Here is a 27668-nt window from a genome sequence, read left to right as displayed (position 1 = left end):
TTTTTTATCAAGGTGACACACCACCCAAGTTATGCTCGGTTTTTTGGCGAATTTTGACACACCAAGCTCAAAAGGTTGCCCATCACTGTACTAGGTACTAACCATGCAGGGTGCCCAAACTTTAGCATTGGCCCATTTTACTTTTGTACATTTTAAAATGTAAAAGATGAATATATATATATATATATTTATTTATTTATTTTTTATTTTTTTGCGTAAAATCCAAAAGAAATGAGTCATCTTTAACTTCAGGCCTTTTAGAGATAATTTCATCTTTAACCCCTTAATGACCGTCAATACGTCTTTTTACTGACCTGTGATATAAGAGAATAGCATCCCCATACAGGTAACAATGCAGCAGCCATCGGCTGTACACTATAGCTGACAACTTGCTGCATCAGCCACAATCAGCTTTAGCACCATCCATATCTGTTTAACCCCTTAGATGCTGCTGTCAATGATGACTATATCATATAAATGTTTAAAACAGTGTGACATCTCCCTCTTTATCCCCATCGGCATTCTGAGATCATGATTGTGTGGTCCTGATGTTTGCCATGGCAATTCACGAGCAAATAGCGGCCTTAAGGTACCGTTACACTAAACGACTTACCAACGATCACGACCAGCGATACGACCTGGCCGTGATCGTTGATAAGTCGTTGTGTGGTCGCTGGGGAGCTGTCACACAGACAGCTCTCTCCAGCGACCAACGATCAGGGGAACGACTTCGGCATCGTTGAAACTGTCTTCAACGATGCCGAAGTCCCCCTGCAGCACCCGGGTAACCAGGGTAAACATCGGGTTACTAAGTGCAGGGCCGCGCTTAGTAACCCGATATTTACCCTGGTTACCATTGTAAAAGTAAAAAAAAAACAAAAAAACACTACATACTCACATTCCGATGTCTGTCACGTCCCCCGCCGTCAGCTTCCCGCACTGACTGTGTCAGCGCCGGCCGTAAAGCAGAGCACAGCGGTGACGTCACCGCTGTGCTCTTCTTTACGGCCGGCACTGACAGTCAGTACGGGAAGCTGACGGCGGGGGACGTGACAGACATCGGAATGTGAGTATGTAGTGGTTTTTTTTTTAACTTTTACAATGGTGACCAGGGTAAATATCGGGTTACTAAGCGCGGCCCTGCACTTAGTAACCCGATGTTTACACACGCCGATCCAGCGATGACAGCGGGTGATCAGCGACCAAAAAAAGGTCCTGATCATTCCCTACGACCAACGATCTCCCAGCAGGGGCCTGATCGTTGGTCGCTGTCACACATAACGAGATCGTTAGCGGGATCGTTGCTACGTCACAAAAAAGCGTGACGTTGCAACGATATCGTTAACGAAATCGTTATGTGTGAAGGTACCTTTAGAGTCTGACGGCTATAGTGACCTGTTCAAAGGTCAGCGACATTTAGGTGGTAAAAATACACTTTTTAATTCCTGTCATGTCACTTTGCATTAATTCCTGAAAATCACCTGAAGGGTTGATAAACTACGTGATGGCAAATTTGAATATGTCGAGGGGTGCTGTTTTTAAAATGGTATCACTTGTGGGGGGTTTTCAATATATAGCACCCCTAAAGTGACTTCAAACCTGGATAGGTCCCTAAAAAATTTTTTTTAAAATTTCCATGAAAAAATTAAAAATTACTGCTACATTTTCAAACCTCCTAAAATGCTAACAAAATAAAATAACATTTTACAAATGGCGCTGATGTAAAGCAGACATGAGGGAAATGTTATGTATTAATGTTTTGCTATGGTATGACTGTCTGAATTAAAGAGATAATCATTCAAAGTTTGAAAATTGCTATTTTTTATCCATTTTTGTCAAATTTCTGATATCTTTTATAAAAAAAAAAAAAATGGGATAATAAGGTGAATTAACTGCTGCTTGAAAGATAGAAGTCCAAATGGATATTCAGATGAAAAAGTGGCTTTATTCAACGCATTTCGGAGTACTATGACTCCTTCATCAGGAAACCACAAAAAGTATATACCTTGTGCTTTCCTCTGGCTGGTCACGAGGAGGTCGGTGGATCTGCAGCAGCTAATATTTCTATGAGCCTGTGTTGGGGCTCTATCTGGTGAGTAAAATCTGATTAGAGGTATCTCTTAATACCCAGGTAAGACCCTATTGCGCTTTTACTTTCCTTCCAGCTTTTTATTGATATTTTTTATAAACACAAAACATATCAACCTAAATTTACCATTATCATAAAGTACAATGTGTCACAAAAAAACAATCTCAAAATCTCTGGAATTTGTCAAAGCGTTCCAGAGTTATTACCACATAAAGTGACATTGGTCGGGTTTTTAAAATTTGGCTTCGTCACTAAGGGGGTTAACATTCTCAACTGCTCACAATAACAGTAATTTTGACCAGGGGTGCACAAATTTATACATGCCACTGGTATGCTTTGCCTTGTTATTAGTATGTAGACACCTCACACCTTTGATGAGCTGAGACTATGAATGAGCTGAGATAATGAGCAACGGGATGTACTTGAAGCAGAGCTGGTACCAGTACAGCAGAGTTGGTTCGGTAGAGACGTGCATCGGGCTACCATGCTGACCTGACAAGCAGAGGGGTCGGCTGAGGCAGAAGGGGCATCGCCTGGCGCCAGGGCCCAGATAGGTAACTCCGGATGCCATCTCCTGGATGAGCGCCATCACTGAAGAGCCCAACCACTATAGGTTTATCATCTAATGCTAATGAGGCCGGAGCTTTAGTACTGTCCAGGGGGCATTTTGGTTTTGTAAGGGGCACAAAGGGGGTCTTACTATAAGTCCAGTAATTCTTTGTAAACCCAGTTACTCCAGTCACTAAGCAGTGGCCGTCTGCCAACTTTTGTGCCCTGAAATGTTTTGAACCAGCCTGTCCTTGATGTAGTTTGAGGTGGAGCTTCTCTTCTGTTTGCAATATGAGGGTTGTGGCCCAATATTATTTAACCCTTCACATCGCATCGTAGATGATACGCTGTCATTGATAAACTAGTGGGGAAAATGTATTTTCTGTGAATGAGAAGCAAGTATCATCATCATCTCCAGGGGCACTGGCCTACACTTGTTGCTATGACCTACGCAGTGACATGCGCGCCCCCAGCAGGAGCCTGCATCGCCAGCATCAATGACTAATGCTCTGCCACCACCAATATGGCGCCCAGCGGACGACGGAGTTTGAATAAACTTTATTGATGTACACAGGTTGCTGAGTCTGGGCGGAGCTAGCAAGTTAATGGCGTCGCGAAGGCCCAAGTCCCGTCCGCTACAAATGCCGCGGTTTCCGCGGTCCCAGACTGGGTTTTACCGCTCTCAGTTCAGCCCCTGACCGGCTGCAGCCCTCCCGCTCCTCCGGCCGCTTCTCCCCGGAGCGCACGGCTCTGACCTCCGCTGGAGCAGGGGCGCCGCACAGGCCTCGGCCTCAGGTAAAACCCGCGGCCGGGCCCGACACAGCACACAGCGGCTGGGAAAAGAGCGACTGCTGGGAAGTTCTGACCCTCCATAACGCAATGTGTGCACTGCCCCTGTGGTAACACGTCACAGCCGGCGGAGAGATCATCACCCCAAACATTGTCATCACTGTTATCATCATAATCACAGCCAGCAGAGAGACTTCCACCCTCACCATCATCATCACTCTCATCATCACCCCCATCATTACATGACCCCCTGTGTAGTGATGCAGCCGCAGGGCCCCTACTGATCATCTGATGACCGGACTGGCACATCTATGCCCCTGTGGAGTCCCCCTTCACCACCTGCAGTGCCTTTATATTAATATTTATATTCATCTGCCATATTGCCCATGGTGCCATATAACGATTGTCTGTGTGCTCATGTGATGCCACCCACTGTGACTGTCATAAAGGATCATGTTCTGCCAGTGTCCCTACACTATTTCCTGCCATGTGATGCCAACCATGTGATGCCAACCATGGTGCCACTATACTATTGCCTGCCATGTGATGCCAACCATGGTACCACTATACTATTTCCTGCCATGTGATGCCAACCACGGTGACACTACTAGTTTCTGCCATGTGATGCCAACCATGGTGCCACTTTACTAGTTTCTGCCATGTGATGCCAACCATGGTGCCACTATACTATTGCCTGCCATGTGAAGCCAACCATGGTGCCCCTATACTATTTCCTGCCATGTGATGCCAACCATGGTGACACTATACTAGTTTCTGCCATGTGATGCCAACCATGGTGCCACTATACTAGTTCTTGGCATGTGATGCCAACCACGGTGCCCCTATACTATTGCCTGCCATGTGAAGCCAACCATGGTGCCACTATACTAGTTCCTGCCATGTGATGCCAATCATGGTGCCATTATACTAGTTCCTGCTATGTTATGCCAACCATGGTGCCACTATACTAGTTCCTGCCATGTGATGCCAACCATGGTGCCCCTATACTATTGCCTGCCATGTGAAGCCAACCATGGTGCCACTACTAGTTCCTGCCATATGATGCCAACCATGTTGCCCCTATACTATTGCCTGCCATGTGAAGCCAACCATGGTGCTCCTATACTATTGCCTGCCATGTGATGCCAACCATGGTGCCCCTATACTATTGCCTGCCATGTGAAGCCAACCATGGTGCCACTACTAGTTCCTGCCATGTGATGCCAACCATGGTGCCACTATACTAGTTCCTGCCATGTGATGCCAACCATGGTGCCCCTATACTATTGCCTGCCATGTGATGCCAACCATGGTGCCACTATACTAGTTCCTGCCATGTGATGCCAACCATGGTGCCCCTATACTATTGCCTGACATGTGAAGCCAACCATGGTGCCCCTATACTATTGCCTGCCATGTGATGCCAAACATGGTGCCACTATACTAGTTCCTGCCATATGATGCCAACCATGGTGCCACTATACTAGTTTATGCCATGCGATGCCAACCATGGTGCCACTATACTAGTTCTTGCCATATGATGCCAACCATGGTGCCCCTATACTATTGCCTGCCATGTGAAGCCAACCATGGTGCCATTATATTATTTTCCTGCCATGTGATGCCAACCATGGTGCCCCGATACTATTGCCTGCCATGTGAAGCCAATCATGGTGCCACTATACTAGTTCCTGCCATGTGGTGCCACTATACTAGTTCCTGCCATTATATGTCAACTATGGTGCCCTTATACTAATGCCTGATATGTAATGCCAACCATGGTGCCACTGTACTAGTGCCAATGATGGTGCCCTTATGCTAGTGCCTGCCATGTGATGCTAACCATGGTGCCCCTATACTATTGCCTGCCATGTGATGCCAACAACGGTGTTCCTATACTAGTTCCTGCCATGTGATGCCAACCATGGTGCCGCTATACTAGTTCCTGCCATGTGATGCCAACCATGGTGCCCTTATAGTACCTCCCATGTGATTTCTGCCAGGTAATGCCAACCATGGTGCCCATACAATAGTTCCTGCCATGTGATTCCAACCATTGTACCCTTATACTTATGCCTGCTATTCCAACCATGGTGCCACTATACCAGTGCCTGTCATGTGATGCCAACCATCGTGTTTCTATACTAGTTCCTGCCATGTGGCGCCAACCATGGTGCCACTATACTAGTTCCTCCCATGTGATGCCAGCCATGGGGCCCTTATACTAGTTGCTCCCATGTGATGCCAGCCATGGTGCCCTTATACTAGTTCCTCCCATGTAATGCCAGCCATGGTGCCCTTATACTAGTTGCTCCCATGTGATGCCACCCATGGTGCCCGTATACTAGTTCCTCCCATGTGATGCCAGCCATGGTGCCCTTATACTAGTGCCTGCCATGTGATGCCAACCATGGTGGTCTTATACTAGTGCCTGCCATGTGATGCCAACCATGGTTCCCCTATACCAGTGCCTGCCTTAGGTGATGCCAACCATGGTTCCCCTATACCAGTGCCTGCCTTATGTGATGCAAACCATGGTGCCCCTATACTAGTGCCTGCTATGTGATGCCAACCATGATGCCACTATACTAGTTTCTGCCATGTGATGTCAACAATGGTGCCCTTATACTAATGCATGCCATGTGATGCCAACCATGGTGCCTCTATACCAGTGCCTGCCTTATGTGATGCCAACCATGGTGCCCTTATGCTAATACCTGCCATATGTGATGCCAACCATGATTCCCCTGTACTAGTTCCTACCATATGTGATGCCAACAATGATGCCTCTTTGCTAGTGCCTGCCATATGTGATGCCAACCATGGTGCCCCTATATTAGTGCTTACCTTATATGATGCCAACCATGGTGCCCCTATACTAGTGCTTGCCATGTATGATGCCAATGCTCTAATTTTCACATGGTATTAGTGCCTCCATAAGGGTATGTGTACATGTGTTTTTTTGATGTTGGCGTACCCACCTTGCTTTGCAAGAGAATGACCCTTCAGGAGAACGCTGGTGGTGTTTTATCTGCTATATATATTTTCCATTATGAATACAATAGCGAGTGGCTGAAGAATGGACCGGTCACTTCTAACCTCTTGAACTTGTGCCCATTCAGTGTTTTCTCCATTTCAGAGCTAATACTCATTCTTTTCTTGGCTCTTAGCATTTTGTTCCAGCAGGCTTTGGAGCGGAGCTGAGATAGATGTTGTGTGCACATACCCTTGTATTGTCTGCAGGAGCTGCTGTTATGGTGCCGATATCTTGCCAGCCAAGTTCCTCTATAATAGTGTCCTTATGATGCCAGTCCACTGCTGTACCCGTCACATACCCTATAATAGAGCTTGTCCTGGTGCCCCATAACATGTTATATCCTTTGAAGATACAGTGTTTATTATGACTGGCGGTTTCTCAATAGGTCATCATTAGGACAGCCCTGGAGGACCCCTTTAATGGCTATGGATGTAGATTAACGCATCCTCTGACTTCTCTCTGCAGGGTTCCTCCACAATATTCCCTTCATGAGAACCATTTACTGGTAGCGGCAGATTAGAGAATCCCTTGTATCGTTCATGTGTCAGTCACCGACTGAGGGCAGATTAAGAAGCAGCTCCTAACCCCTGTGTGCAGTGACCCTCGCAGGATGGCGTCTGTGCCAGTCTACTGCTTGTGCCGTCTGCCCTATGATGTCACCCGCTTCATGATCGAATGCGATGTCTGCCAAGACTGGTTCCACGGCAGGTAGGTTGTGCTTTGCTTTCTTAAAGGGACATGACATGTTTGGTTGACAATTCCTTAATATGCCATTATTGTAGACCCTCTTGGTAGCAATGGTGGTTTCCTGACAATCTGCAGGGGCGCTGGGAGGAATTTGACATATTATTCAGACCTTTAGTAAAGTCGGGTATTCCTATATTGAAGCTGACCCCTCTCTATATGGCTGATGTGCAGGGAGGCTCTGAGTCACACTATGGCTAACACCCTCCTCTCTTCTTAACAGTTGTGTTGGTGTCGAGGAGGAAAACGCATCTGATATTGACTTGTATCATTGCCCGAATTGCCAGATCACTCATGGTCCGTCAGTCAGTAAGTACTTTTCCTTACCTTTTGAGGGGCACACCCGCCTGACTTTGGCACATTGCGGGGGAGGACCCTTTTAAGGGCTCCTCTCTGCCTTTTAATAGTGGTGCCAGGCAAGGGGCAAGTGCTCAGACTTTCCTTGTTTAACCCCTTAACGACCGCCGATACGCCTTTTAACAGCGGCAGTTAAGGGTACTTAAACCACATCGCCGTTAATTAACGGCGCTGTGGAAAAAGTGAATAGCGCCCCCCAGAGTTGGATTTTCTCTGGGGTCTCGGTTACCGGGGGTAGCCGAGACCCCAGAGAACATGATTCGGGTTTTTTTTACCGACCCCCGGGTTGTGATCGCCGGTAATTAACCGTTTACCAGCAGTCGCAAAAAAACACCCAAAAATGCGATTTCCCATTTAATATCTCTGTCCTCCGATGTGATCGCACATCAGAGGACAGAGAAATGGGGTCCCCGATTGCCCCCCGATACTCACCTGTCTCCCCCGGTGCTCCTCGTGGCTCCCGATGGGCGCCGCCATCTTCCTGCCAAAAAATGGCGGGCGCATGCTCAGTGCGCCCGCCGGCCGGCACCGGAAGATCTTTGGGGTCTCTGCTGCCGGGGATAGCCGAGACCCCAAAGAACATGATCGGGGTCGGTTTTTACCGACCCCTGCTTTGCGATCGCCGGTAATTAAAGGGAACCTGTCACCCCGTTTTTTCAGTATGAGATAAAAATACCGTTAAATAGGGCCTGAGCTGTGCTTTACAATAGTGTATTTTTTGTCCCCTGATTCCCCACCTATGCTGCCGAAATACCTTACAAAAGTCGGCGTTTTCGCCTGTCAATCACGCTGGTCTGGTCAAAAGGGCGTGGTGAAATGGCTGTTTCTCCCCCACCTCTTGCTTATTTTCCCGGCGTTGGGGTAGTGTTTTGCGCATGCGCAACAGCCGAATGCACTGCGCAACGGCAAAAAAAGTGCGCGATCTGTGTTATTCAGAGGGTTATCGGTGGGGGCGGCCATCTTCCTGAGGCCGCGCGTGCGCAGATGGAGTGCTCTGCTTCCCGGGGCTTCCGGAAAATGGCCGCGGGATGCCGCGCGTGCGCAGATGGAGATCGCGGCGGCCATTTTCCTGAAGCCGAGTTCGCATCTCGGCTTCAGGAAAATGGCCGCCGCGATCTCCATCTGCGCATCCCGCGGCCATTTTCCTGAAGCCCCGGGAAGCCCCAGATCCCAGAATGCATAGCTGCAGATTTGTGCAGTCTTTCACTCTCTTACTAACTCTGCAATCTTCCGTTAATTCAGTGAAGAAAAGACGGGGGACTTTAAAGCAAGATCCTTGTGTGAGCAAGGAAGTGGGGGAGCTCGTGCAGACCGGAAGCGCCAACTTCATCAAGGAATTGAGAAGTAGGAACTTTCCAAGGTAAGCCGGACTTGTTGATGAGGAGTTAGGTAATACAGGACGCAGAAGATCTCATCCTATTAAGCCACTGTTTACTTATTGTATGGGGGGCAATGCTGTAGTCATATGTGAAATAATATTGTTGTCATTCAGAATGTGTCCCTTGGATACACTGCCCTATACCGTCCATGCGCAGAAGATGGAGATCAGACCTGGGAAAGCTGTAGCCCCTATATTCCCAGGAGAGCCAAACAGCTGGATCCCTCCTGCCCCTCCTTCACTATCATTATTTCAATGGTATCTGCATTCTCAGGCATCATAATGTGTGGGAAGCTGTAGGGCTTTCATATTTTGTGGGGCTTTGCGGAAGGAATCATACTGTGTGTGGGGTTTAATCATGCTGTGTAGGAGGGCAGTGAAGGTATCATATGCTGTGAGGACTTCATGTGGTGGGGTGGCATTGAGGGCATTTTATGCTGTGGGCGGGTGGCTGTGTGGGCATCATAGGATGTTAGAGCTGGAAGGGACCTCTAGGGTCATCGTGTCCAAACCCCTGCTCAGTGCAGGATTCACTAAACCATCTCAGACAGATGTCTGTCCAGCCTCTGTTTGAAGACTTTCATTGAAGGAGAACTCACCACCTCTTGTGGCAGACTTTTCCACTCATTGATCACCCTAACTGTCAAAAAGTTTTTTCTAATATCTAATCTGTATTTTCTCTCTTTCAGTTTCATTCCATTGCTTCTCGTGTTTCCATGTACAAATGAGAATAATGATGATCCCTCTACACCGCTACATCCCTTCAGATATTTGTAGACCGTTATTAAGTCTCCTCTTAGCCTTCTATTTTTCAAGATTAACATTCCCAGATCCTTTAACCTTTCCTTGTAGGACATACTTTGCAGTCCACACACCATCCTGGTAGCTTTTCTCTGAATTTCCCCCATTGTTTCAATATCTTTTTTAAAATATGGTGCCCAGAACTGGACACAGTTTTCCAAATACAGCCTGACCAAGGAGGAGTAGAGCAGGATAATTATTTCACATGATCTAGACTCTATTGTTCTCTTAATACATCCCAGAACTGTGTTTTCCCTTTTTGCTGCATCACACTGTTGACTCATGTGCAGTGTGTGATCTATTAGTATATCCAAGTTTTTTCACACATGCTCTTGCTTAGTTCTATTCCTCACAACTGTAGATGTAATTTATTTATTTTTTTTTTTTTGCTCACCTGTAGAATCTTGCATTGCTGCCTGTTATATACCATTTTATTGGTCGCTGCCCATTGTTCAAGCTTTTCTATATTGTTCTGAATCCTTTCTCTGTCTTCTCTAGTGTTAACTATCCCTCCTAGCTTTGCATTGTCTGCAAATTTGATTAGTTTACCTTCAGTTCCTTTATCTAGATCATTTATAAAACGTTTGAACAACACTGGGGCCAGGACAGAGCTGTGTGGTACTCCACCTGAAACACTCTTCCAATTGGATGTTCAACCACTTATAACCACTCTTAGTACGATCACTGAGCCAGTTATGTATCCACCTAACCGTAGCCTTGTCAATCCCATGCTTGGTTATTTTTTCAATAAGGATAGTATGAGATACTTTATCATATGCTTTGCTGAGGTCGAGATATAATGTATTTACTGCATTTTCCTGATCCACCCAGTCAGTGATTCCATCATAGAAGGAAATTAGATTAGTCTGACATGACTTGTTTGCTACAAACCCATGCTGGAATTGGTTAATTATTGTATTCTTATCCAAGTACTTACATAAATGTTGTTTAATAATTTGTGCAAAGATCTTTCCTGGTATAGAAGTAAGGTTCACTGGCCTGTAATTTCGTGGCTCCATCTCCAAGATAGGGAAATATTTGCCCTTCTCCAATCTTCTGGGACTTCTGTTCTCCAGGGTTTTTCAAGAATTCACTGCTTCTCATGCTTCCATGTGCAAGTGAGATAAGGATGAGCCCTCTATACTGTGGGGTGGTGGCGAGGCAGTTGTGTGAACATCATTCTGTGAGGAGGGGCTATGTGGTCATTGTAATGTGGGTCAGAAGGTTGTGGGGACATCATACTTTGGGGGCATCATACTGAGAAGGGGTTGTGGTGCGTCATTTCGGGGGGATCATACTGTGGGGGTGTGGTGGGGGAATTATGTTGTGGGTGCATCATACTGTGGGGGTTATGGTGGCATCATACTTTGTGGGCATCATACTGTAGGGGGTTTGTGGGGCATCATACTGTGGGAGTATTGTGGGGCATCTTACTGTGGGGGTTTGTGAGGGCATCATACTGTGTTGGGGGAAGAGTTGTGGGGGCAATTATACTGTTTGTGAGGGGTCTGTTGCTTAAGATACACTACCGTTCAAAAGTTTAGGGTCACTTAGAAATGTCCTTATTTTTGAAAGAAAAGCACAGTTTTTTCCAATGAAGCTAACATTAAATGATTCATAAATACACTCTATACTTTGTTAATATGGTAAATGACTATTCTAACTGCAAACGTCTGGTTTGTAATGCAAATCTTCATAGGTGTATAGAGGCCCATTTCCAACAACCATCACTCCAGTGATCTTATGGTACTTTGGGCTTGCTAACTGTGTAAGAAGGCTAATGGATGGTTAGAATACCCTTGAAAACCCCTGTGAAAGTATGTTAGCACTGCTGAAAACAGTTTGGCTGAATAGAGAGCCTATAAACCTGACCTTCCTTTGAGCTAGTTGAGAATCTGGAGCATTACATTTGTTGGTTCCATTAAACTCTCAAAATGGCCAGAAAAAAAGAACTTTCATGTGAAACGCGACAGTCTATTCTTGTTCTTAGAAATGAAGGCTATTCCATGCAAGAAATTGCCAAGAAACTGAAGATTTCCTAAAACGGTGTATACTACTCCCTTCAGAGGAGAGCACAAACAGGCTCTAACCAGAGTAGAAAGAGAAGTGGGAGGCCCCGCTGCACAACTGAGCAACAAGACAAGAACATTAGAGTCTGTAGTTTGAGAAACTGATGCCTCACAGGTCCTCAACTGGCAGCTTCATTAAATAGTACACGCAAAACGCCAGTGTCAATGTCTACAGTGAAGAGGCGACTTCGGGATGCTGGCCTTCAGGACAGAGTGGCAAAGAAAAAACCATATCTGAGACTGGCTAATGAAAGGAAAAGATTAATATGGGCAAAAGAACACAGACATTGGACAGAGGAAGATTGGAAAAAAGTGTTATGGACAGACGAATCTAAGTTTGAGGTGTTTGGATCACACAGAAGAACATTTGTGAGACACAGAACAGCTGAAAAGATGCTGGAAGATTGCCTGACGCTATCTGTCAAGCATGGTGGAGGTAATGTGATGGTCTGGGGTTGCTTTGGTGCTGGTAAAGTGGGAGATTTGTACAAGGTAAAAGGGATATTGAATAAGGAAGGCTATCACTCCATTTTGCAACGCCATGCCATACCCTGTGGACAGCGCTTGATTGGAGCCAATTTCATCCTACAACAGGACAATGATCCAAAGCACACCTCCAAATTATGCAAGAACTATTTAGGGAAGAAGCAGGCAGCTGGTATTCTATCTGTAATGGAGCGGCCAGCGCAGTCACCAGATCTCAACCCCACTGAGCTGTTGCGGGAGCAGCTTGACCCTATGGTAAGCAAAAAGTGCCCATCAAGCCAAACCAACTTGTGGGAGGGGATTCTGGAAGCATGGGGGGAAATGTTTCCAGATTACCTCAGCAAATTTACTGCTGAGGTCTGCAATGCTGGGATTGCTGCAAAGGGAGCATTCTTGGACGAAAGCAAAGTTTGAAGGAGAAAATTATTTTCTCTATCGCCTCATTGGGGGACACAGGAACCATGGGTGTATGCTGCTGCCACTGGGAGGCTGACACTATGCAAATAAAAAAGTTAGCTCCTCCTCTGCAGTATACACCCTACCGACAGGAAGTAGGATATTCAGTTTAGCTTAGTGTTAGTAGGAGGTAGACACGGGTCTTTCATTAGACCCTTATATACCTCAATGTGCGTCGTTTTCTTTCAGGTTTTCTGAAGGGATACAGGGTGAACAGTCACACCTGTAATCCCACATTATAGATAATGAGTACGGCGTGTACTGCCACCCCGTATCCTCATAGATCCAATAGCAAGACCATGATCCTAGCACACAAGCGTGCTTAGAAGTTCGGTCCTAGCTCCGTCTCCCACCCACACGCTCACCAGAGCCTGTCGGTTGGAGGTGACGAGGATGTCCACAATCAGCTCCATGGACGTCTGACACCTTTCTCGGCTAAGGTTAGTAACGGACGGCGTGGGAGTTTTTGAGGTGAGTATTTCCACCACCCGTCCCAGTTAGGAAATCAAAGGAGAGGATTTTTATTATACTAAGGACTGCTGTTACCAGGCTACCTTGTCCTGGCTTGTTCGGCAGGTCCCACGGGCAGGGATCGTGGCTGCATTGCAGCGTCCTTGCTGGCACCTCTCTTCCCCTCCTTGTTCCGGAGGGCCGCCCTATCTTCCTCCGGCGCGGCGACTTTTCAGCCGCGCTGCCTTTCATACCGGCGGCAGGCGGCCACTCTGCCTCCTTGCTCCGGCACTGCGGCCTCTACAGGCAGCCCCGCTGCCTACTTCCTCCGGCGGGCACGTTCCTCTGTCGTCCGGCGCGGCGACCTTGGCGGCAGTCGCGCTGTTCCCCTTTCTGCCGGCCGCACCGTGCCGGCCGCACCGCTCGTTCTTCAGCGCAGCGGCCCTCTCCGGCGGTCACCGGCCTCTAATTTAGGTCCCGGCTTCTGCCTGGGCCTACTTCCGGCGCCGCGACTCCGTCCATTTCCGTTTTTCATCGGGCAGGCTTTTTTCCCGCCCGTCACCCTCTCTCTACCTCTTCCTGCTCAGGGCGCTGGCTCCGCCCATTACTCTCATCCTTCCCAGTCGCCCTGGAATCGCCACCATCTTGCTCCTCCGCACCCGCCCCCCCCCCCCCCCCCCTCCGACTTCTGAGAGCGTGTCCTTTTCCCCAGCGCACGCTTTCTCCGGCTGGGTCCCCTGCATCCTCCTTCGGTCGCCGTCTCCCTGCTGGTGCCCTGGACCTGTGCCATGATGCCGGTCGCAGCTACAGCCGGGAGCAGACTACAGGACTATACTTCTGCTGTGAGTAGCTCGGCTTAGCAGCCTATTACTCCCCTCTGCATCCCACCTGTTCCCCTAACCTTCGGGCATCATTTAGTGGGTCTGCTCACCAGGCCTAATCCTAAAAGGAGAGCGTTCTCGTCCTCCTGCTTCCTCTTGTCAGCTGCAGCAACTCCACTGTATCACACCGTCCAGGAGTCCCTAACCCGGGTGAGACCGAGACCCCTACCCCTGGGTGGGCTTTAATAATAATAATAATAATAATCTTTATTTTTATATAGCGCTAACATATTCCGCAGCGCTTTACAGTTTGCACACATTGTCATCGCTGTCACCAATGGGGTTCGCGATCTGAATTCCCTATCAGTATGTCTTTAGAATGTGGGAGGAAACCGGAGAGCCCGGAGGAGGCCCACGCGGACACGGGGAGAACATACAGACTCCTTGCGGGTGTTGTCCAAGGTGGGAGTGGAACCCAGGACTCCAGCGCTGCAAGGCTGCAGTGCTGGCCACTGAGCCACCGTGCTGCCCTTTCCCTCTGTTGCAGTCTGTGGCGGACCTCACCAGGATGTCACGACCCTGGTGTCCGTGCTTGACCGCAGTTGCCAGTGGGTCACAGGATTCTCTGTCCGGCCTTTTTCAACACAGGCCACAAGAGATCCATACAGGAGCAAAATTCTAAGTTCCTTTCCCGCTCCATCTCGCCCTCCGGTCTGGAACGGTGAGATCCCTCTTCCAGATCCTCCTCTTCCGAGTCGGACGGGCGTCCTCGGTCATATTTGCAGATTAAGTTTTCAGACTTGGTTTCACTACAGGCCTCTAGCATAAGTGATAGGCTACATAGCCTTATTGTTGCGATCAACCAGACCTTAGGCATCATGGATACCTCTACGGAAACCGCAGAATAGGCGGTTTCGTTTAGACGGTCAAAACCAACTTCCAAGGTCTTTGCCCCACACACTGAATTGGTGGTGGTACTTGCCAGGGGAAAGGTGAACCATACCAGATGCTTTCAGACAGGGAAGCGTCTCGGCATCCTATATTCCTTCTCCCCTGAGCTCATCGCTAACTGGACTGATTCCTCGGCAGGAAGAGGGCAATTCTGGACTCGTCAGTCCCCAGTCTGTCTACCAACTTGGTCCTTCCACTTTCCAATGCAGCATCCCTCATGGATTCCAAGAATACAAATATAGAATCGCTGGATAAATCAACCTTTGAAGCGGCTACTTCTGCTTTGTGCCTCGGCCATTGCCTCTACCTGGGTCTCAAGGACCATAGCTAGATGGACCAAACAGCCGTGTAATGGCACCCCGGCTGGAGCTCCTCCGGGGGAGCTAGCCGACCTGACGGACCAGATTTCCTATGCAGGGAAATATTTGGTATCTGCCTCCCTAGATGCGCGGCTTGTGCAGCTCAGGCGTCCAGCAATATGGTGGCCATCCGGCGTAATATTCGGCTCTACACACGGCAGGCGGACTTGTCTTCAAAGAAGCCCCTTACCAGCCTACCCTTCCAGGGGGCCCGTCTCTTTTCTACATGCTGGAACAAATTATTAAGGACGCCACGGGAGGCATGAGTTCCCTCCAAGCCTCGCCGGCTTTCGCTGTTTTGCGGCACCGGAAGATTCCTCTAGCTAACACAGACCGCGGTCTCATCTGGCTAGAGAAAAGGCTTCCTTCAAGCCTACCCTTTCCCGGCGTTCCCGCAACTGCCATGGTAGGTCCACCAGGCCTAGACCTGGCAGATCTTCCTCGGCATAACTCGGGCTAAGGGCCCAGCTTTCCCCCCGGTTTGGGTGGGCGTCTCCTGTGTTTTTCAGGGACGTTTGGCTGGCCTCGGTGAAGGACACTTAGATCAGGGAGGTGGTATCCTCTGGATACAAGATAGGGTTCGCTTCGCGGCCCCGGAATCGCTTCTTCGAATCCCGCCCTCTAAAAAATCCTACTCTGATCCCAGGTTTCTTTGCGTCCATTACCTTCCTTCTTTGTTCGGAGGTTATCGTTTCCGTCCCACAGCAGGAACGCTTCACAGGTTTCTATTCAAACCTGCTTGTACTGTGCTCCATAGATATCCAAGACACCTATCTCCATGTTCTTGATTTTCCCAGCACACCTGCGTTTCCCGGCGCAGACGAGTAATTTCCAGTTTGTCGCCCCACCGCTCGGTCTTGAGACTGCTCCCAGTGTCTTCATAAAAATCATGGCTACATTTATGGCCATTTTGAGGATCAGAGGCCTAGTGCTCATTCCATTCCTCGAAGACATCCTCATCAAGGCCATCGTCCTCGACTCCCTGTCCCGTTTCTGGTGGCTGGTCAACAGAACAGTCTTGTCTTGTTCCGAGTCAGCGCCTCGTCCTCTTAGGCATGCTGTTCGACGCCCATCAGTCGAGGGTTTTCTTCTCGAGGAGAAGCGTGCAATTCTCCAGGACAGAGTTCGCTCTCTGCAAGGCCCTCGGCTGCCTTCCTTCCGTTCAGCAATGAAGGTCCTGTAGCGCATGGTGACAGCATCGGAAGCGTTCCCTTTTGCGCTGTTTCACTTGAGACCGCTTCAGCAGGCCATCCTTTCTTAGTGGGACAGGTCTGTGCTGTCTCTGGATCGTCCGATTCCGCTTTCCGTCCGATTCTAATAGTCTCTCAACTGGTGGCTGTCTTCTCCTCTCATTCCCCAGGTCCGGTCCTCCCTTCTCGCCCATGGCAGGTGGTGACGACGGTCACCAGCATTCCCGGCTGGGGCCCGGTTTCTCGCCATCCGTCAGTGAAGGGGGCGTTGGTCGGAGCAACAGTCCTCTCTGCCGATCAACACCCTTGAGATAGCGCCATTCTTCTGTCCCTGACTCACTGGGAAAGGCTTCTCAGGTCTGCCAGTCAGAATCCAGACGTCCAATGCCTCGGCTGTGGCATATGTCAATTACCAGGGAGGGAATCAGAGTATCTTGGCAATGGCGGAGGTTTCCAAGATTCTCCTCTGGGCAGAGGCGACATTTTCGCATATCCCCGGCGTGGACAACTAGGCTGCAGTGTTTTTCTCTGCCGTGTGGGCCTTGCGGCAGGAGAGTGGTCCCTGCATCAGGAGGTCTTCCTTCAATTTTGCCTTTGATGGGGAACTCCGACTGCTTAGGAAGGTTCCGCCGTTTCTTTCCAGGTTCGCGATCCTCTTGTTGTGGATACCGATGGGTCGCAATTGGTACTTCCCTATCTATTTCCTCCCTTTCCTTTCCTTTTCTTCCCAGGCTGTTGAAGATCAATGCGGAAGGGGTGCCGGTCATTCTGACCGCAGCAGATTGGCCCAGAAGGTTCTGGTTCGCTGAGATCGCCAATCTCCTCGCGGACTCCCACTGGAGGCCCCCAGGCAGGCCAGATCTTCTGTACCAAGGACCAATCTTCCACAGAGTTCTTGGTTGCTCAATTTAACAGCTTTGCTGTTGAAACCTTCCATTTCAGCCGTTTTCTCAAGGCGGGACTTGATGCTGGCCTTGCCCTTAGTTCTCTCTAAAGGGTCAGGTAGCAACCCTTTCCATTCTCTTTCTGAAGTTCCTTTCAGAAGTCTTTAGCTACTGGCTATCACGGTACAAAGATTTATATCCGTCCCGTTCTCAGATCAGAACTTTTCTTCAAGGAGTTGCGCATGCGGCTCTCCCGTACCAGACTCCCGTGGATCCCTGGGACCTCAATCTTGTTCTGGAGGCTCAGTTGGGTTCCCCCCTTGAACCTCCCCATGAGGCCTCACTGTCCGTTCTGTCCCGCATGGTGGTGTTTCTGGTGACCATCACCTCCATTAGGCGCACCTCGGAGTTGGTGGCTCTCTCCTGTCGCCCCATTTCTTGGTTCTTCACCAGGATAGGTAGTTTTACGGCCTTTGTCGCCTTTTCTTCCCAGGGTGGTGTCCTCCTTTTACTTGAATAAGATTGTCCTTCCCACCTTTTGTCCTGCTCCGACCTATTCTCTGGGGCGTTCGCTGAACAGGCTAGACCTGGTCAGGGCGGTGAGGATCTATTTGTCTAGGACAGCCTTCTTAGGAAGACGGACCGTCTATTTGTCATTCCAGACGGTACGCCAAGAGGCCTGCTGGCCTCCAAGGTTACGATTGTTCTCTGGATCAAACTTGCTATTCTGGAGGCTTACCGGGTCAAGAACAGAGTGACTCCTCCTGGAATTAAGACTCACTCTGCCCCGGGGCAGTGGGCGCCTTTTGGGCGGTACACCATGGGGCATCCGCTCTACAACTTTGCTAGGCGGCAACCTGGTGTTCCATTCACACATTTGCCAAATGTTATAAGCTCCATACCTACGCTTCGGCAGTTACCAGCCTAGGCGGAAGGATCTTGCAGGCGGCAGTGGTGAGTCCTCCGACCTGAATGGAGAATTTCTGCTGTTCCCACCCGAGGGACTGCTTTGGGACGTCCCATGGTTCCTGTGTCCCCCAATGAGGCGATAGAGAAAACAGGATTTTTGGTTGCTTACCGTAAAATCTGTTTCTCGGAGCCTTCATTGGGGGACACAGCACCCTCCCAAGTTGAACAGCTCTGTTTTATTGTGTTATATTGTAAGTTTGAGTTTTCTATCTTTTACATGTTACTTCTCCTACTGCTTTCTCACTAACTGAATATCCTACTTCCTGTCGGTAGGGTGTATACTGCAGAGGAGGAGCTAACTTTTTTATTTGCATAGTGTCAGCCTCCTAGTGGCAGCAGCATACACCTATGGTTCCTGTGTTCCCCAATGAAGGCTCCGAGAAACAGATTTTACGGTAAGCAACCAAAAATCCTGTTATTTCAAATAAAAATCATTTTTTCGAACCTTGTCAATATCTGGACTAGATTTTCAATTAATTTGGCAACTCATTGGATTAATAAAAGTATGAGTTTTCATGGAAAACCCAAAATTGTCTGGGTGACCCTAAACTTTTGAACGGTAGTGTAAATATATCCTTAAAGGGAACCTGTCACCACGTTTTTGGAAGATGGGATAAAAATAGCGTTAAATAGGGGCAGAGGTGGGCGTTACATTAGTGTGTGTGTTATGCGTTTATTACCCACCTAAGTTGCCGAAATAACTTTGCAAAGTCTCCGTTTTCGCCTGTCAATCAGGCTGGTCAGGTCGCATGGGCGTTGTCTTCCCCCAGATTTGGCGTAGTTTTCCGTTGGTGGCGTAGTGGTGTGCGCATGCCCAAAGTCCGGAATCTTCTTCCAGGGGATTTAAAATAGCGCGGTGTTCGTTATTGCATTGGTGATCGGTGGGCGCGGCCATCTTCCTTTGGCCGCGCGTGCGCAGAAGCGGCGCTCTGCTGGCCGCGGCTTCAGGAAAATGGCCGCCGCGATATCCATCTGCGCACGCGCGGCATCCCGCGGCCATTTTCCTGAAGCCGCGGCCAGCAGAGCGCCGCTTCTGCGCACGCGCGGCCAAAGGAAGATGGCCGCGCCCACCGATCACCAATGCAATAACGAACACCGCGCTATTTTAAATCCCCTGGAAGAGGATTCCGGACTTTGGGCATGCGCACACCACTACGCCACCAACGGAAAACTACGCCAAATCTGGGTGAAGACACCACGCCCATGTGACCTGACCAGCCTGATTGACAGGCGAAAACGGAGACTTTGCAAAGTTATTTCGGCAACTTAGGTGGGTAATAAACGCATAACACACACACTAATGTAACGCCCACCTCTGCCCCTATTTAACGCTATTTTTATCCCATCTTCCAAAAACGTGGTGACAGGTTCCCTTTAAGGTTGAATGACAGTAGCATATGATTTACTTCTGATTTATAAATTTCATAACAAGCAGTGAATTATTTGGTGTTGATCAGCCACTTCAGGTAACAATACAGGATTCAATAATCCCTATCGGCACATGTATTAGCAGCAGTGGAGTCAGCAGACTTAATTTTGCTCAATATTATTATATACATTTTTATTACTTATTATTGAGCAGAATTACCGTATATACTCGAGTATAAGCCGAGATTTTCAGCCCAAATTTTTGGGCTGAAAGTGCCCCTCTCGGCTTATACTCGAGTCATGATCGGTGGTGGGGTCGGCGGGTGAGCACTGTCATATACTCACCTAGTTCCGGCGATCCTGTCGCTCCCCCTGCACGTTACACTGTCTCCGGGTGCCGCAGCCTCTTCCCCTGAGCGGTCACGTGGGACCGCTCATTAGAGAAATGAATAGGCTGCTCCACCTCCCATAGGGGCGGAGCCGCATTATTCATTTCTCTAATCAGCGGTGCCGGTGACCGCTGATAGAGAAAGAGGCTGCGGCACCGAAGACAGGCAGGGGGAAGGAGCGGGACGCCGGGAGCAGGTAAGTATTACATATTCACCTGTCCTCGTTCCACACGCCGGGCGTCGCGCCATCTTCCCGGCGTCTCTCTGCACTGACTGTGCAGGTCAGAGGGCGCGATGACGCATATAGTGTGCGCGATGACGCATATAGTGTGCGCGCCGCCCTCTGCCTGATCAGTCAGTGCGGAGAGACGCCGGGAAGATGGCGCCGAGGAGCTGCAAGCAAGACAGGTGAGTATGTGTTTTTGTTTTTTTTTATTGCAGCACAGATTTATGTGGAGCATCTATGGGGCAATGGTGCAGAGCACTATATGGCAGAGCTATGGGGCAACGGTGCAGAGCACTATATGGCACAGCTATGAGGCAACGGTGCAGAGCACTATATGGCACAGCTATGAGGCAACGGTGCAGAGCACTATATGGCAGAGCTATGGGGCAACGGTGCAGAGCACTATATGGCAGAGCTATGGGGCAATGGTGCAGAGCACTATATGGCACAGCTATGGGGCAACGGTGCAGAGCACTATATGGCACAGCTAAGAGGCAACGGTGCAGAGCACTATATGGCACAGCTATGGGGCAACGGTGCAGAGCACTATATGGCACAGCTATGGGGCAACGGTGCAGAGCACTATATGGCAGAGCTATGGAGCAACGGTGCAGAGCACTATATGGCAGAGCTATGGGGCAATGGTGCAGAGCACTATATGGCAGAGCTATGGGGCAACGGTGCAGAGCACTATATGGCAGAGCTATGGGGCAACGGTGCAGAGCACTATATGGCAGATCTATGGGGCAACGGTGCAGAGCACTATATGGCAGAGCTATGGGGCAACGGTGCAGAGCACTATATGGCAGAGCTATGGGGCAACGGTGCAGAGCACTATATGGCAGAGCTATGGGGCAACGGTGCAGAGCACTATATGGCAGAGCTATGGGGCAACGGTGCAGAGCACTATATGGCACAGCTATGGGGCAACGGTGCAGAGCACTATATGGCACAGCTATGGGGCAACGGTGCAGAGCACTATATGGCACAGCTATGAGGCAACGGTGCAGAGCACTATATGGCAGAGCTATGGGGCAACGGTGCAGAGCACTATATGGCACAGCTATGGGGCAACGGTGCAGAGCACTATATGGCACAGCTATGGGGCAACGGTGCAGAGCACTATATGGCACAGCTATGGGGCAACGGTGCAGAGCACTATATGGCACAGCTATGGGGCAACGGTGCAGAGCATTATATATATGGCACAGCTATCTATGGGCAACGGTGCAGAGCATTGTATATATGGCACAGCTTTATGTGGAGTATCTATGGGGCCATAATGAACGGTGCAGAGCATTATATATGGCACAGCTTTATGTGGAGCATCTATGGGGCCATAATGAACGGTATGGAGTATCTATTTCTAATTTTGAAATTCACCGGTACCTGCTGCATTTTCCACCCTAGGCTTATACTCGAGTCAATAAGTTTTCCCAGTTTTTTGTGGCAAAATTAGGGGGGTCGGCTTATACTCGAGTATATACAGTAAGTTTGGCCCTACCCCAAAGTCACTGTCTTTTGTGGCCACTTGGAGAAATAATTTTCCTACCCCTGATATAGGCTGTAGCCACAATATTATCTATAATAGCCACTAGGGGGAGCTACAGTAACTGCACACGATTAATACATTTGACTATGTGCAGGATACTCCACCTAGTGGTAGATGCTGGGATCAGATCTATTAGTTTATTACTGATGCCTGTGCAGGGGTGTCATCCTGTGGTCCCTTTAGATAGTTTGTTATTTATTTACAGGTCCTTCTCAAAAAATTAGCATATAGTGTTAAATTTCATTATTTACCATAATGTAATGATTACAATTAAACTTTCATATATTATAGATTCATTATCCACCAACTGAAATTTGTCAGGTCTTTTATTGTTTTAATACTGATGATTTTGGCATACAACTCCTGATAACCCAAAAAACCTGTCTCAATAAATTAGCATATTTCACCCGACCAATCAAATAAAAGTGTTTTTTAATACCAAACAAAAAAACCATCAAATAATAATGTTCAGTTATGCACTCAATACTTGGTCGGGAATCCTTTGGCAGAAATGACTGCTTCAATGCGGCGTGGCATGGAGGCAATCAGCCTGTGACACTGCTGAGATGTTATGGAGGCCCAGGATGCTTCAATAGCGGCCTTAAGCTCATCCAGAGTGTTGGGTCTTGCGTCTCTCAACTTTCTCTTCACAATATCCCACAGATTCTCTATGGGGTTCAGGTCAGGAGAGTTGGCAGGCCAATTGAGCACAGTAATACCATGGTCAGTAAACCATTTACCAGTGGTTTTGGCACTGTGAGCAGGTGCCAGGTCGTGCTGAAAAATGAAATCTTCATCTCCATAAAGCATTTCAGCCGACGGAAGCATGAAGTGCTCCAAAATCTCCTGATAGCTAGCTGCATTGACCCTGCCCTTGATGAAACACAGTGGACCAACACCATCACTGACTGTGGGTACTTGACACTGGACTTCAGGCATTTTGGCATTTCCTTCTCCCCAGTCTTCCTCCAGACTCTGGCACCTTGATTTCCGAATGACATGCAAAATTTGCTTTCATCAGAAAAAAGCCCAGGTCAGGCGCTTCTGCCGCTGTTTATGGTTCAAAAGTGGCTTTACCTGGGGAATGCGGCACCTGTAGCCCATTTCCTGCACACGCCTGTGCACGGTGGCTCTGGATGTTTCCACACCAGACTCAGTCCACTGCTTCCTCAGGTTCCCCAAGGTCTGGAATCGGTCCTTCTCCACAATCTTCCTCAGGGTCCGGTCACCTCTTCTCGTTGTACAGCGTTTTCTGCCACATTGTTTCCTTCCAACAGACTTACCATTGAGGTGCCTTGATACAGCACTCTGGGAACAGCCTATTTGTTGAGAAATTTCTTTCTGGGTCTTACACTTTTGCTTGAGGGTGTCAATGATGGCCTTCTTGACATCTGTCAGGTCGCTAGTCTTACCCATGATGGGGGTTTTGAGTAATGAACCAGGCAGGGAGTTTTTAAAAGCCTCAGGTATCTTTTGCATGTGTTTAGAGTTAATTAGTTGATTCAGAAGATTAGGGTAATAGGTCATTTAGAGAACCTTTTCTTGATATGCTAATTTATTGAGACAGGTTTTTTGGGTTATCAGGAGTTGTATGCCAAAATCATCAGTATTAAAACAATAAAAGACCTGACAAATTTCAGTTGGTGGATAATGAATCTATAATATATGAAAGTTTAATTGTAATCATTACATTATGGTAAATAATGAAATTTAACACTATATGCTAATTTTTTGAGAAGGACCTGTATATGCACTGTGAATCATCTTAAAAACTTTTTCAGTAATTTTCATTGATGTTGTGGATTGTATTTATTCTTGTTTTTTACTATAAATCCAGTGCAGATGAGGTGATCCTGAAGCCGCAGGGAGTTCAGCTAACCGTGGAGTACTTGGAAGAGAACAGCTTCAGCGTCCCCATCCTGGTTCTGAAAAAAGATGGGCTTGGGATGACCCTTCCCCCTCTGTCCTTTGCAGTGAATGATGTGGAGTATTATGTCGGTGAGTTAGCGTCTTAGACTGGTTTTACACAGCTGAAATTCATGGTCTGAGGACCGGCTGCTGATCTCCTGACCTGAACTCACCAGCGTCATATATATCTAAGAAGCTGTTAATTTGGGGGACCTATGGACGATCCGATCATACTCAGATCATAAATCCGGATGTGTAACATTGGCCTTATTCATATTACAGCCTTGGTGGACTGTAAATTGTATTGAACAGGTTTGTTTGATGCGGAGAACAGGAGCCCCGTGTCCTCCATTAGCAGTGATGGGGACCCTAATACTAGGCTGTCTCTGTATTCCTCATAGGTTATACTAGAGACCGCCGCTCATGAACGGGCCCCTCTCCGGATCTCTCCTGCTCACTGATCAGAATACCTCTTGTAAATCTGCTTTTTTCTCTGCCTTTCTGTTTTATTTCAGGGGGGGAGAAGGAAATAGATGTAATCGACGTGACAAGACAAGCCGACATGAAAATGAAGCTGAAGGATTTTGTGAAATATTACAATAGCCCCAAAAGGGAGAAGGTGCTGAACGTTATCAGCTTGGAGTTTTCTGAGACGAGGTGACTAATGTGACTGACATTAAAGGGAGCGAGGTTCGAGCGGTGGAGCAAGACAAAGGCATTCCCACTTTGGTGGTCTTTGACTCTGTGTCCTGCTTCTCAACCTGTATTGCTTTTGCACTAGGCTTAACTCAGTCTACCATATTCTTCTCTCCATCAGTCGTATTTCTTGGTCTTATCGCTTGCATCTTTTCAATAGGTTATCGAACCTTGTGGAAACTCCAAAAATTGTCCGCAAACTTTCCTGGGTTGAAAACTTGTGGCCCGAGCAAAGTGTATTTGAGAGACCGAATGTTCAGAAATACTGCCTGATGGGCGTCAAGGACAGTTATACAGATTTCCACATAGACTTTGGGGGCACCTCTGTCTGGTACCACGTGTTAAAGGTAAAAATGTCACTCAGCCCATGCCCCTGCTGTGCCAATAATGCCAGTGGTGCCAGTCATCTAAGTGACCCCTGGACATGGACAAGCGCTTCTAATTGTCAGAAGCACTTTTTTTCTTTTTGTCTCCTTGTATCAGGCCATGTGTCCTAAACTTAAAGGGATTCTCCCTTTTTTTTTTTTTTTTTTTAAGGGTTCTTTAATGACATTTCATCTGGAGTAATCTGTTTCAGATCCCAGTAGTGCCACCACAGCAAGAAATAAAATATTAGATTGCGCCCATTGAAATCAATGGACTGTCTGGGGAATGCGTGGATGTGCCAGGCCCTCCACAGCTTGTGCAGCATGCTAGGAGTAGTAGATTTGCAGCAACTGGAAAGTACTAGTCCTGAGATTGACGTATTGGGCAGATGTACTTGCTGAAGCATGTGTATAAAAGACACTCAGTCGTTGACGTGACCCTGTGCTCCCTTGTGCTGTGATTTGTGGCCATAATGTCCTGTGTTTATTTTTTGTCCGCTGTAGGGTGAAAAGATTTTCTATCTGATACAACCCACGAAGACTAACCTGGCCTTGTTTGAGTGTTGGAGCAGCTCCTCAAACCAGAATGAAATGTTCTTTGGCGATCAAGTCGATAAGTGTTACCGGTGTCCGGTGAAACAGGGGCAGACGCTCTTCATCCCCACAGGTGACCATGTTGTTACTGAAGTATTGAGTACTACACCCAGATACCGAGTCTGTACTTCAGGTTGTTATGTATTCTCCTCACAGGGTGGATCCATGCTGTGCTCACTCCCGTGGACTGTTTAGCTTTTGGAGGAAACTTTCTGCATAGTCTGAACATTGCCATGCAGCTCAGGTAAGAGGACAGAAACATCGCTGTTGGATACAGGCATATGTCCACTCAAAGGGGATATCCATAGGATAGGTGATAACTCGCTGAATGGTGGGTGTCTGACCTCTGGGACTCATACTGATCTGTAGATCGAGGGACTCTATTCCCCCGATATAAAATAAAGCAGCAGGTCAGATGGCCAACAATTGCTTCATTTGTTCTTTATGGGGCTGCCGGAAAAAGCCAAGGTCAAAGCCAACAGCCCTATTATGATTGAATTGATAGAGAATATGGAGAATATGATTGGTGGTTGAGTATGTGCGTTGGGAGATAAAGGTGCCCTGTTCTGCCAATCTAGAAGGTTCCCAATGTATGGACCCCCACTGATCCTGTGGATAGGGGTTAACTTGTTTTCATCGGACAACCCCTTTAAGTAGGTTGTCTAGTTGAGCTCACTTCGACATTGGGAGGTGAGCGAATCCTGTCACATCACGTCTACTGATATCTGCCGCCTAGTGTGTGCAAACAGCAGGTATGGCCCACCTGTCTTAAGCATTGGATCCGGCAGATATGGTTTTGTTGCAAACAGCCCTGTCATCTCCTGATCTGGGGGTCAGCAGGGCTGTGTTACCCTTTTAAGGTCAATATATTTAGGTGTCTTCCCCTCCAATACAGTGTCTAACACATTGCGCTATCTGCCAGTTTTCTTTAGTTTTAACCCCTTAACGACCACCGATACACCTTTTAATGGCAGCAGCTAAGGGTACTTATTCCTCAGCTCCGCTTTTTAACAGTGCTGAGAAATAAGGTTATAGCGCCTCCCCCAGCATCAACCACTGAGGACTCTTTCTAAATATTTTTCCCCCAGCGTCAGAAATTCTCCGGGGTCCCGGCTACCGGGGGTAGCCGAGACCCCGGAGAACATGATTCGGGTTAGTTTTTACTGACCCCAGTGTTGCAACGGCGACTGCAAAAAAAAAAAATCAGATTTCCCATTTAATTTCTCTCTGATATAATCTAGCATGTCAGAGGAAAGAGAAATGGGGTCTTCCGATCCCCCTCCCAGGTACCTCCGGTGTCCCTGGTCCCTCCTACATCCCCCCGGTCTTGTCCTCCAGCCGTCGGCGTCTTCTTCCGGGAAGAAAATGGCGGGTGCATGCGCAGTGTGCCCGCCGAGATCTGCTGGCTGGCACACTATCACAGTGATCAAAATAAAAACATAGTAAATCAAACTCCCCTTTATTAATATATTAATTATAATATTATAATATATTTATTTCCATTTTTCCATTAGGGTTGGGGCTAGCACTTGGGTTTCGGGTTAGGGTTGGGGTTGTGGTTAGGGTTAGGGTTAGGGTTGGGAATAGGGTTAGGGGTGTGTAAGGGTTGGAGTTAGAATTGGGGGGTATCCACTATTTAGGCACATCAGGGCGTCTCCAAACACAACATGACACCCACCATTGATTCCAGCCAATTTTGCGTTCAAAAAGTCAAACAGTGCTCCCTCCCTTCTGAGCCCTGCCATGCGCCCAAACTGGCTTTCCCCCACATATGGGGTATTGGCGTGCTCAGGTGAAATTACCCAATAAATTTCGTGGTCCATTTTCTTCTGAAACCCTTGTGAAAATTAAAAAAAATGGTTCCAAATAATTTTTTGGTGAAAAAGTAAAATGTTAATTTCTCCTACGCCTCATTGGGAGACACAGGACCATGGGTGTTATGCTACTGCCACTAGGAGGACACTAAGCAAATACAGAAAGAATAGCTCCTCCCCTGCAGTATACACCCTCCTGCTGGCTGTAAGTGAACCAGTTCTTGCTTAGTGTCTGTAGGAGGCACTTGGGTCTGCTTTCAGACCCCACCGTTTTTATTTTAATTTTTTACTTTTTATTCTATTTTTTCCCTTAACGGAGCGAATGGGGTCGACGGTTCCTTTCTAGGTTCCGATCTCCCCCCGAATCATCAACAGGC

The 27668-nt window shown here is 48.0% G+C and overlaps 1 protein-coding gene across 1 annotated transcript in view; it reads left to right on the top strand.

Moving 5' to 3' along the window:
- Positions 1-3211: 3211 nt before the first annotated feature.
- PHF8 (PHD finger protein 8) overlaps positions 3212-27668 on the top strand; it is a 67840-nt gene continuing 43383 nt past the window's right edge. The window contains exons 1-9 of the mRNA XM_077283910.1: positions 3212-3433; positions 6930-7172; positions 7432-7517; positions 8808-8925; positions 23752-23912; positions 24338-24479; positions 24679-24865; positions 25388-25550; positions 25634-25721. Coding sequence (XP_077140025.1) covers positions 7075-7172; positions 7432-7517; positions 8808-8925; positions 23752-23912; positions 24338-24479; positions 24679-24865; positions 25388-25550; positions 25634-25721 — 1043 coding nt within the window. The 5' untranslated portion in view covers positions 3212-3433; positions 6930-7074. The remainder of the gene's footprint in view (positions 3434-6929; positions 7173-7431; positions 7518-8807; positions 8926-23751; positions 23913-24337; positions 24480-24678; positions 24866-25387; positions 25551-25633; positions 25722-27668) is intronic.

Source organism: Ranitomeya variabilis, chromosome 2 (assembly GCF_051348905.1).
Source record: "Ranitomeya variabilis isolate aRanVar5 chromosome 2, aRanVar5.hap1, whole genome shotgun sequence".
NCBI lineage: Eukaryota > Metazoa > Chordata > Amphibia > Anura > Dendrobatidae > Ranitomeya > Ranitomeya variabilis.
The sequence above is the reverse complement of the archived record's forward strand: the minus strand, read 5'-3'. Positions and strand labels throughout refer to the sequence as shown.